The sequence below is a fragment of the Emys orbicularis genome, chromosome 6, assembly GCF_028017835.1.
Source record: "Emys orbicularis isolate rEmyOrb1 chromosome 6, rEmyOrb1.hap1, whole genome shotgun sequence".
Classification (NCBI taxonomy): Eukaryota; Metazoa; Chordata; order Testudines; family Emydidae; genus Emys; species Emys orbicularis.
Window position 1 is genome coordinate 121,265,493 of NC_088688.1, and position 12,550 is coordinate 121,278,042.

A 12,550-nucleotide genomic window follows, 5' to 3' on the forward strand; every position below is an offset into this window, starting at 1 on the left:
CTGCCAACGGCGATGACACCCTTCGTTGACCAGTCCATGGCTAACATCCTCTCATTCTTTTTTTGGGGTGTGTGTGTGTGTGGATTTTGTGGGTGGGTTTTTCTCTTTCGCTAATGGTGCCTGGAGATGGAGCAATCCTGTCTCTGTGGATCAGTGAGCTTGTTGTATCTTTAATAAATATCGGATTAAATGATGATGCTTTTTTTTTTTTTTTTTTGGTTTCTCGGTCCCAAACACCCGTTTTATTGCAAGGGGATTATTCATTCTCTTCCTGGTTGGCATAAATTCCAGCCTCCCAGCGCAGTGCCAGGGCACTCTTCCTGCGATTCACCCTGGTAGCCTCAAGGACCTGGAAAAGAAAAAACACCACTTACTTTGGTTCCCTTCTTCCACTCCTCTCTCCATCCATCTCCCACCCCCCCAATAATTACTAGCACACATAGAGCTAAATTATGCAGCCCACGCTCACTACTCAATCACATCAGCAGCATGACCGAGGCTACTTATGGCTCTAAGGGCTTGCTAGTGTGAGCAAGGGTTACACCAAATAGCTCATAAGGTCAAAGCTGGACTATTTAAATCCTAATATTCATACAGCAGCCTAAGTTAGAAGTGGAGAAGTCAAGTCTAGCTCTGCAGGCCTAACTCAGGATGCTGCATACTCTCCATCCCAATTCAGACAGGTCAAGTGACAGCCAGCAGGGGGAAGATGGTTACGAAGGATCCATTTTCATTCGTGTGTGGGGATTACGTACAGCACAAGGTAACCACATACATACAGGAACCTTATCAGAGGCACAGTTCCAGCCCACTGTGGACAATGGGAGCCTTGTCATTGACTTCAATCAGCTTTGGATCTAGCTCTTTGTCTTGCAGACTGTTTTTCATTTAAACGTGTCATTACCTGTAGACACAAGGGTCCTTCACACTGGCTTGCTGTGGTGTTTGGACTGAAGCAAAATCAATGAAAAAGCCATTGCTTGGAACACATGCATGGAAGAACACAGAGTCCTTTGGGTGAAAGAACCACACACCACATGCCTAAAGAGGGATGATGTGATACACAGGCCTGGTCTTTGCCACCGGCACAAGGGTGAAGTTCCCCCTTGGGGAATAAAAGGAAATCTCAGACATACTCCATCAGATCCTTCCTTCAGCATGCTGTTTGTCCCGACTCCTCCACGTCTCACCAAACCTTTGAGAACGTTCCCAGGCTCAACCAATGCCAGAGAAGAACCACATGGGTGAGCTAAAGTTTGAACCAAAGCCCACTGAAATCAATGGAAAATTGCTCAATGACTTCTAGGGGCTTTCAAGCAGATCCCGCACGAGAAACATTTTCAAGGGGTTTATAGATTTAGGTTAAAAAAATCCAAACCAACTATGATGCTGCTAAAGTGTCCAGGTTAGCTAGCGCATGCAGCCCTGTAGTCCTATTACTGCCACCCTTGTTGCCCCCTGCCCCACCAGCGTGTTCTACACATATATGGCATGTCTTGGCGTTGTACAGACTGTCTGGCCTCTGGGGCTGGGATTGTGTTAAATCAGGTCTATAGACAGCCCAGCATAATAGGACTCCAATCTGACTTCAAATACCTGAATGTAAGAATGAGGACACTAGATACAAACAGCAGCTGAAGGTAACCCAGCTGCCGGTTGGTGGGTGAGTAGAGGTTACTCGGTCTTGCAGCTCGTAACAATCCAGGACTGGACTCGTTCACAGATGTCAGGGTCTCCAGCTATATATGCAGTAAGGAGACTACAACTCCTGACAGACAGCTACAAATCATTGCTACTTGTGCTAAATGAGTGTATTCTCTGTGGTCTAACACTAGGATCCAAACTTTCATTTAGAGCTCAGAGACACTCAGCAGTTTGGGGAAAGAAGGGGTTTGGCAAAGCTTTGTTTGTGCCTTGTAGTTTGCATGCCCTCTAATTTCTTTTGACCCGGTGGATCAACAAACCCCAGAACTCAAGGTGAAACTAAGCCAGCACATGCAGTATTGAGTTGAAACCATATCTCCTTTCCTGGCAGCGATGGGGAGCGACTATGTGTGCCTAAAACTCAGTCCAGGTTTACTGGAATGTTATATTACTGAAGATCTGCATAAAGCTATTTATAGCCTCTTTGTAAACCATTAGGAGGCAAGACCATTCAAATGGAAGCAGGTCTGATTCCATCCAGCAGAGGGAGGTGGTGCTCACACTCCCACCAATATGTTTACAAGATAAAACCCCGCACCACTTCTTGAATAAAACTCCACAGAGACACTACAAAAAGAACAGGAGTACTTGTGGCACCTTAGAGACTAACAAATTTATTAGAGCATAAGGTACGAGTTTTTTCATGAAGTTGATGGATTTCCACTCCATACGGCTAAATGCAGTGCCTTGCATAATGACAGGTTTCAGAGTAGCAGCCGTGTTAGTCTGGATCCGCAAAAAGAACAGGAGTACTTGTGGCACCTTAGAGACTAACAAATTTATTAGAGCATAATGCCACAAGTACTCCTGTTCTTTTTGCGGATACAGACTAACACGGCTGCTACTCTGAAAAGAGACACTACAGCCGCTAATGGCATATTGATTCTGCTGCAGCTACAAAGCTGGGGACTGATGGTTTAAATGAGGTGTTAGGGATACTGATTGCATAAACTATGCCCTCGGACAAGATCTCAAAGGGGTTTGGCACCACTGCCCAGTTTTTCTTGATAACTTGTTCAGAAGGAATAAAGGAACACAGTCGCTCTTTTAGCATCAGCATAATAGGAAATAAACGTTGGTGCTTTCTTAGCTTCAAAACTGGGGAATGTTGCCGAGCAGTGGCAGAAGCAGGAGAAAACGGGAATGAGGATTAAAGAGAAGTGCAGGGTAAAGGAGAAGTAACATTCTAACTGGATATGAAAAATAAATACAAAAGACACCAAACTCAGGGCAAAAACCTGAGGCCCTTATCAGAGCAAAACCACCATGGCAGTAGAGGAGAGTTTTGCACAATTTGGGCCTTAGTTTTAGGCTAACGTAAAACATACTGGATTTTGTTTTAGTTCAAGTGTTCTAGGGCCAGATCCTCACCTGGTGTGAAATAAACATGGTTCCACTGACTTCAGTGCTGGTTTTTAACCAGCTGAGGATCTGGCCTTTTGGTTTAAGATTTCTGCTTTGGATCGGCACTATTTTAGCTTTAAGCTACCAAAACCCCAGAGCAGAGAGAAAGTCCTTCCCTCCATTACGTCCCCTTTGTCCCTCCTCTCTCTTCCTCTTCATCACTGGTTTAAAGCTGCTAACCTACTATCCGTGAACACTGTTCTCAGTCAAAGAACATGGCTGGCAGGAACAAATACTATGGGCTAGATCAGGGGTTCTCAAACCGGGGGGCCGTGACCCCTCAGAGGGTCATGAGGTTATTGCGTGGGGGGTCCACCCCGAATCCCACTTCATCTCCAGCATTTATAATAGTGTTAAATATTTTTAAAAGTGTTTTTAATGTATAGGGGGAGGGGGGTCGCATGAAAAGGCTTGCTGTGTGAAAAGGGTCACCAATACAAAAGTTTGAGACCCACTGGGCTAGATCCTCAGCTGGTGTAAATGACTGCAGCTGAGGATCTGGCCCAGGGTTCGCATAGCTCCAGTAGCATCTACCCGCTACAGCTTTGTTACTAGAATTTCTAGAACCATACAAAATTAGCATTAGAGATTGACTAGTCATTGGAGAGGATGAAGCAGGATATTTATTTCCCCTGTGCGAGAATTACCAACACTGTATTGAGGCATGATAGCAAACAACCATCATGTCTATTAGCTGGTCCCCAAAGCCTCTACTTAAATGTTTAACTTGGTCATCACTCTCATTGGGCCAAAGAATGAGAAGTGCCAGGCACCACAGCTTCCAACGACTTTAATGTCTCTGTTGACGTACGATACTTAGACTTCTGTAAGGCGTTTGACTTAGTACTGCATGATATTTTGATTAAAAAAACTAGAATATAAAATTGTCATGGCACACATTACATGGATTAAAAACTGGCTAAGTGATAGGTCTCAAAACGTAATTGTAAATGGGGTATTGTCATCGAACAGGTGTGTTTCCACTGGGGTCCCGCAAGGATCGATTCTCTGCCTTATGCTATTTAACATTTTTATCAATGACCTGGAAAAAAACAAAATCATCACTGATAATGTTTGCAGATGACAAAAATTGGGAGTGGCAAAGAATGAAGAAGACAGGTCACTGATTCAGAGCAATCAGGATCGCTTGGTAGACTGGCTGCAGGCAAACAATACACCTTTTAATATGGCTAAATGCAAATGTATGGGTGTGGGAACAAAGAGTGTAGGCCACACAGGACTCTATTGTGGGAAGCAGACTCTGAAAAAGATTTGGTGTTGGGGTGGCGGGCGCATGACAACTTGATAATCAGCTGAATTTGAGCTCCCATTGTGACACTGGCGAAAAGAGCTAATTTGATCCTGAGATACTAAACAGGGGACTCTTGAATAGGAGAAAAGTGCCTATCCAGTTGGGATTGGTGCGACCGCTGCTCGAATACTGTGTCCAGTTCTGGTGCTTACAATTCAGGAAGGATGTTGAAATAATAGAACGAGTTAACTGAAGAGCCATGAGAATGATTAAAGGATCATAAAAGGTACCATGTAGTGATAGAGTCAAGAGCTTAATCGATTTAGTTTAACAAAGACAAGGGTAAGGGATGATTTGATTGCGTAGTCTATACATATCTAAATGGGGAACCAATATTTAATAATGGTCTCTTCAATCTAGCAGAGAAAGGTCTAACATGATCCAATGGCTGGAAGTTGAAGCTAGACAAATTCATACAGGAAATAAGGCATAAATTCTTAACATGAGAGTAATTGACCATGGGTCATGGTGGATTCTCTATTACTGGCAATTTTAAAATCAAGATTGGAAGTTTTTCTAAAAGATCTGCTCTAGGAATTGCTTTGGGGAATAACGTGGCATGCCATAGGTCAGCTGAGATGATCACAATGGTCCCAAACTGGCCTTGGAATCGATGAGCAGCAGTTCCATTGCTTAGCTCTCCTCAGCATTTGACCTGTTGAAATCAATGGCAGCTTTGCTGGAAAACTGAGCAAAGACTTCAAGACCTGGCCCTGCATTATTTTAGTAGAAGGAATGGCCCAGAAGGAAGGGACGCTAAAAAGGAAGAGTAGGATAAATCAAAGAAATTCTGGAAGAGAGGAACATGGAGTTATAAATAAATAGATTTACTGATAACCAGCTTATTGTTAAGTTTTGATAAGATTTTCATAAGCTAACGTACCCTTTAACTAACCACCATATTGGAAGCTCCCAGTGAAGAGAAACCAAAGAGAAACCTGGCCCAGATTCACAACTACATCACTCCAGTTTTACACCTGTCCCTGAAACCAATAGAATTACACTGGTGTAAAATTGGCCTAACGCAGTGGTGAATCATGCCTTCTGTATTTACCATTACACTCATCAGATACAGTAGAACCGTGGCGATACAAACACCAGAGTTACAAACTGACCGGTCAACTGCACACATGGGTGTAGTTTGCGGGAGGGCATTGCCCCCCCAAACAGAGGTAAGGCATGTGGGGGGCACATGGAATCACATGCCACTGCCCTGCTGATTTCTGCGAGCACTGAGCTGCCCAGGGCTTGCTCCGCTTGGCCTGCTGGGGTGGAGGGGAGCTCTGTTGTTCCCACGCTGCATCTCCTCCTGGCACGTTTCTGGGGGATGGAGCCGCTTCTCCTGCCAGGTGAGGGAAGGTGGCCACTGTCTCTGCAGCTGGACGTTGCCTCCTCATTCCTAGTGCTGGTCGCCTTCCCCATCTGTGTGTGCTGGGCGCCCTGTATGGCCACCATCCTGTTATGGAGAGTGCCCGAGGTGGGGCAGGGCCAGGGGAAATGAGGGAAGGGGGTAGGGTGGTGGGAAAGAGGCAGTGGGGAAGGAAGGGGGATGGGACAGGGCAGAGGGAAGAGAAGGGTATAGGGGAATAGGACAGAGGGGAGAGGGATGGGGCAGGGGACATTGGGGAGTAAATTTGCAAAGCTGTATTAAGTCAATACGCAGTTGTAAACTTTTGAAAGAACAACCATATTTTGTTCAGCGTTACGAACAACCTCCATTCCCCAGGTGTTCGTAACTCTGAGGTTCTACTGTAAGAAGTCGCAGGCCTAATTGGGAATGGCTCAATTTCTCTACTAAAATCTGTGAAATGGACAGCAAAATGGACTCCAGACTAGTCCTGTGTCAAATATACAAGGAATCCCCAAAACAGGCTGAACGAGGTCCCCCCCCTTTTTTTTTTGAATGCCCATAATACACCCCGTTCTGGCCCCAAACACCTATTTCAATTGAATAGCTATTTACTCCCACTGATGACCTCTGGAGTCTGTACAAGTGTCCAGCAATGGAGTGAAGTAACTGGACTACTCACTGGAGAAAAGACATCAGAATCTGGCCCGCTACTCAGAGCTCTAAATATAGGCATGGGTCCTAGCGTTAGATCATAGCGATTCTCATTTAGCACAAGTAGTAAAGACCTATAATTTGGAGCGGACAGTCAGGAACCGTATATCCCGAGCTGCATTTATGTGGCGTAGGGTGGCGACACTGGTGTATGCTGAAGTGTCCAGCAAGTGGATTTAAGTCAACGGGACTATTCATGGAGTAAGGTGCTAATCAATGCAAGTGAAGGTATTGGAATCTTGCCCTCTGCTCTCGGCTACACTCATGCATGGCGTGGTATGAGTGGAGCTGACAACAGAATTATCCCTACAGGAGTGAGGTGCCTAACTCCCAGATAACTTGCATCCTGTATGTAAAATGCACATACTGAAAAACAGGACTGAGAATGGACATCCCCTTTGCTGTTACTGTTCTCTGGATTTTGTCACTTGTCTGAAATTGCCTCTAAAATTGGCACATAGGCTCTACAAAGATTATAACGTTAACAAAGCTAGGAGTGATTCTCTCAGGCTTCGACTGAATAATTGACAAGGCTACCTCGTAATGGAAAGAGTTCTAACGAAAATAGCCAAGTGATGTAAAAAATATGTTCTGTTTGGAAAAACTAATTTGACCACAAAGTCACATTAAACAGAGAGATTTCAGATGGCAGAAACGTTGAAAGGACAGACAAATATACATGAATATTTGGAATGATTTAAAACTGTGAAAATTGTTCTTCACTTCTCTTACTACACACATGTTGGGGTTTCAGCTCGGAGATCTTAAGAGTTACAGAACATTGTTTTAATGCTAAGTTTTATTTTAAAGTGGATGGTTAACAAGATAAAAAAAAATCTCTGAAGCAGTCACTACAGTCAGGTACAAGTTTTAGCCACCGGCCCCCTAGTGGAGGATAGAGAGAAACAAATTTACTGGTGAATTATCCCATACTTGCTTGCTCATTGGCACCAGCAGATGAAGAATGCAAGCGAGGACAGAATTCAGTACCACTGCACCTCACTCCAGAACCTGTTACTAAATGCAACTGACTAGTATTCTGCAACCCTAGTTAATTTCTCTCCATAGCAGAGGCAATATTAAGGGGAAGGAGCTGAATCTCTCTCTGATGCTGCTGACCTGAGCTTGACAGAATTAAACACAGAAAGATTTCAAAGATGACATACAAGCAGAGAGACTGAAATCCTGGCTCTCCTGAAGTTAATGGCAAAATTCCCAGGGACTTGTACGGGGACAGGATTTCACACATATTGTCTAAATTGACTTGCAATTGACTAGGAAGATTAGCTATATTCCAGCCTCGGATATTTGTACAAGTGAATTCAAGAGAACTTTTGCCAACCGGAGTAATTCCATGAGCATAAGGGGTTTGTAAACTACAAAACAAAGTTAGAGCATATTTCCTCACCGTAGTTAGAGCTTGCCATGTTCTTTGGAATAATGGATCAACTGACTAGCACTCAATGCTATCAACTTCTTAAAGCTTACAGGCAAGTGAGCTGAAAAGCCAACAGGTGATGATGGCATCCAATTGTTTGTTTGTTTTTAAGTCTGAATGCTGATAAATATTGAGGATGCTTCCAGCAAAATTCTCAAAACGTCACCTTTATTTGTGCTTGCACAGCTCTTCCCATGCAAATGTGATTTTTGTGCTCTATCGCCCATTCACGGGCAGAGACAGAGTTCCAATCAAGTCTGAGGGTGTAAGTTCTACCAGCGGTGTGTACAAGGGACCGTGCACAAAAAACCTTTGCACGAGTGAACTGTGCACACGTAACTGTCAGCACAAATGCAGTAGACAGGTTGGCTGCTCTTGAGAAATTCCCCACGGCTGTCCAACGGAAAGTTAAATGCTTGAGTATTGGCCAGACAGGCACACAACTAACAGCACCAACAAAGAAAACCCTTTTTCTGCAGTGTGAAGATATTTTATTTACAGTACATACTTAGTGCTAAATCCTGCTTTTACAATATATGCACATACTGGGCTTCTGCAGAGTGCAATGGGAGCCTCACTTACATCAGAAGAATGTGTTATTGGTGCTGTGCAGTGTGTTGGAATGTGGTCATAGTCAACGGCAACCAAAACTAATCTGTCTTGCTATTTTGTGATTGGTAAGTTTACAATGGTCACCTTTACAAACTTTTCAGTTGCCTCTGTAACTAAACATTACCAGAGTATTCCTTATAGTATAGTAGGTGGAAGGAACACTAAGGGCTGGTCTACATTGGGGGGGAGAGGGGGAGGGAGAATCGATCTAAGATACGCAACTGCAGCTACGTGAATAGCATAGCTGAAGTCGAAGTATCTTAGATCGATTTACCTCGGGTCCTCACGGCGCGGGATCGACGGCCGTGGCTCCCCCGTCGACTCCTCTACCGCCGCTCTGGTGGAGTTCCGGAGTCGACGGGGAGCGCGTTCGGGGATCGCTATATCGCGTCTTAACGAGATGTGATATATCGATCCCCGATAAATCGATCGCTACCCGCCGATGCGGCGGGTAGTCTGGACGTACCCTAAGAATTAGAGCTGCTGATGTAATGTAGTCATTCAAGACAAAACTGGAAGTTTGCAGGATAACCATACTGTGGGTGTATGCGAGCATGCAGTTATTAGCAGTCCTTTTAAAAAGTGGAACAACAAAAGGAGGTCTGGTGTGCTTTTAATGTACAACCTAGGATTCTGAAGGAGATAAACCACAGCAGACTATGGGGAATATTCACAGCTCAGCACTGTTACAGGACTCCAGTTAATACTCCAGTGTTGCTAAGGACCTCCACAATGAGTGGAGAATCTATTCCAAAACCACCAGGATGGAAAAGATATTTCACAGGGTGGAGGTTTAATGACAGGGATTACAGTTCGCAGATTTTCACCTTAGTCTATAACCATTTTCAACTCTCACTCCTTTCCCACTTATCAATGTAATCAACAGTCCCTGTCTATGCTTTATTCTGTTAATTCAGAGAACAAAAGAAATTCTTAACATTTAAATGAACTGCAAACCTAGGATATAGCTGTATTCATCTCTCTTCGAAATGTACAGCCAATCATCTGTGAATGGTGGAAAAACAGGCAATTGCCTTATGTGGATCTGTGTGGATAATTACCAGCGATGCTTAGGAAATGAGTGTCTATTGTTCATGGAGGGACTCCGGGCTGTCACAAGAAGGCCTGAGACTGTATAAAATGCAGGACCAGCTCTAGGCACCAGCAAAGCAAGCATGTGCGTGGGGCGGCACAATTCCAGGGGCGGCATTCTGGCCATTCTTTTTTTTTGCTTGGGGCGGCAAAAAACCTAGAGCCGGCCCTGATAAAATGGGCTTGGGTCCTGGTCCTGTCATCTCGGATCTGCTTGAGGCTTCATGCAGGGGAAGCCTAAGTCATAAGGAGTGAGATCCCAGTGCTGACTGGCCCTCCCTGAATACAAACATTGGACTATAACCTATGGACTTAATTCTGAAAGAACTCTGCAACTACAAAGCTCACCATCTCTGCTATGAATCTGAATCTCAGAATTGTACTCATGTCTGTGTGTATACTGATCTTTTAACCAATGCTCTCTCTCTTTTCTTTTTTAATACATTTTATTTTAGTTTATAAGAATTGGCTGTAGCGTGTATTTGGGTAAGATCTGGAATATTCATTAACCTGGCAGATAATGTGTCTGATCCTTTGGGATTGGTAGAACTTTTTATATGATGAATAAGATTTTCAGTAATCTTCATCATACTTGACTTGGGTATCTGGGTGGAGGCCTGAGGCTGGGTTACTTTAAGGGAACTGTGTTGTTGGCTTCTGGGTAACCAGTGAGGTATAATAGAAGCTGTTTTGTGCTGGCTTGGTAAATCTAAGTATTGGAATATCCACCAGCTTTGGGGATTGTCTGCCCCGTTCTTTGCAGTTCACCCCAATTGAGTGACCTCAGTTGGCTCCCTTGGGACCCCGGTCACACCCCCATACACATCCTCGCCCCTATTTTGATGTGAAAGAGCACTGACACTCAGCATGGAAATGCAAACTGAAACAACATGCATGTGGAATGACCATGCAAGAGAAAGCAAAGATAAGCAGTTGAAAAGTACCTCGGAAGTAACCTTGTTAGACAGTAATTTACAGGTGTACTGGTGGAAAGGAAAAGACCAGCATTAGTACATTGAACAGACGTGTTGAAGTTGGAAACAAAAAAACTGGGAACAGAACTTGAAGCAGTTTGGACCTGTTTAAAAGGTTAGTTAATGTATTTGTTTTTAAATGAAGTTGCTTAGCCAATTGCCATCATGTTTACTCTTATTGGTCAAACTATTTCAGTCATGCTGCTTGGCAGCGAATCAGGTATCCTCTTCCCATCGTCTCCCGCCCAGTGGCTTCTTCTTTGGAAGACACAGCTAGAGAAAGAGAATAACATTTTCTCCCCTTATGGAGCGAAGTCTTTCAAATGGCAAATACACTGGATTTGACCATTGTCAAAGCAGACTGCTCTGACCTGAAAGACAAAAGCTGACAATGCCTACAGGAGCTGCCATGTTGAAGAATAGCACACTGAAATTAGAGCAAAACAAAGCGCCTTCTTGTGCCACTGGAGCAGGGCGCACCCAAGGCCCTGATCCTGCAAACACCGACTTTACTGTCATTTATTATGTGCTGCAGGACTTATGCATGTGGTTAATTTTAAGCACACAAATAGTCCCATCTTGCATATGTTAGTGTTTGTAGGACTGGGACTGGAGTCTGTTCAGCTTTGCTCTCTTCTGTGTTACCTAGCAGAAAGGAGCATTTGACCCAATAGAACTTATCTTCCAACAATTTCGAAAGTCTCTCATTTTCCTTGCATTCAGACGGTGAGCAGAGGTCTGCTCTACATGATCGGATTTTCAAAATGGCAGCTGCCTGTTTGCCTGTTAATTATGCTTTTTTTCAGTATATTGTAGACACTTGAAAATGGTTCAGTGATTTGCTCTCGTATGTAATTAGATCCAGAGATTACTCTCTTTTGCCTGAAACTGCATTTTAAAAGCCTCTGCTGACAAATCAGAACTAGTGGTTGTTTAAATAATTATTGCTTAGCCTGGCACATAAAATATTGTCTCTAACTAAGGCCGGTGCAAGCTTAGCATGGCAAAGCTACATCTTTATCATGTCATTTCTTATCCACCCCCTTCCCCCCCCCACCCCCGTTTCAGGAGTAGTTTACACAAGGGAAAAGGAAAATATAGGGAGGAGAAAGAAAACATTCCAGCTGTTTAGGGGAGGCTCACTCTGGTCTTACAAACACAACCCTATGATAGGATTTTAGACAAGCAGAAAGGGGAACATAAATACATTAAAAAAAAAATTTGGCTCCAGATAAGCTTCCGGAAAATGAGAATGAAAATAAAACTGGGCCAGACCTTTAGTGGGGGGTCAATCAGTGTAGCTCCTTTAACTTCAATGGAGCTACATCAATTTATCCAAGTGCAGGATCTGGTGCACAATTTGTTTGATGGTACTAATTGTATGGCAGTCAAAATTTTAATGAACAGAGGCTTTTAATAGTGTTATCATCACTGAGCCGCCGTGATACACAGAGTTCTGTCTCTATGGCGTGATGCTCTTCATTTGGACCAAAGTTCTCAGTCAAGACACAGAAGCGCGTTTCAAACACAGACAAACAATCTTGGCCAACTTCTTTTCAAGAAGGCACCTGTGCAACCCCACTGACTTCAATGGAGATGCACTGGTGTAACTAAACAGAGTCTGGCCCTCAGCATCATGACATCTCTATGAGAGTAGCAGCACTCACATGTGCTACATGGTAAACCACATACAGCAGGGGACAATGTAATGACTGCGACAAAGAATTCCAGTCATAAGCCATTGCTTGGTAAGTCACCTGAACCCATCAGTGCTACACGGAAAAGGTTATGATGAGCGTGCAATCAGTTTTCATCCCTTAGCAAAGCAACTTCTGAACAATATCAAGATCTAAAGCAAAAAGGCTGATGGAAACAAAGTCCAAAGTTATTAAGGCCACATAAGGACTGATTCTGCTCTCCCTTATGCTGGTTTTACTTCACTAACTTAAATG

At 43.8% G+C, this 12,550-nt stretch overlaps 1 protein-coding gene across 2 annotated transcripts in view; it reads right to left on the minus strand.

The window, feature by feature from the left end:
- Positions 1-256: 256 nt before the first annotated feature.
- LOC135880235 (PALM2-AKAP2 fusion protein-like) overlaps positions 257-12,550 on the minus strand; it is a 174,934-nt gene continuing 162,640 nt past the window's right edge. The window contains exons 4-5 of one of the 2 annotated variants that reach the window (XM_065406420.1): positions 10,569-10,607; positions 257-349 (exon numbers count right to left, since the gene is read on the minus strand). In XM_065406420.1, the coding sequence (XP_065262492.1) occupies positions 257-349; positions 10,569-10,607 (132 nt within the window). The remainder of the gene's footprint in view (positions 350-10,568; positions 10,608-12,550) is intronic. The other variant, XM_065406421.1, reaches the window with a different exon arrangement.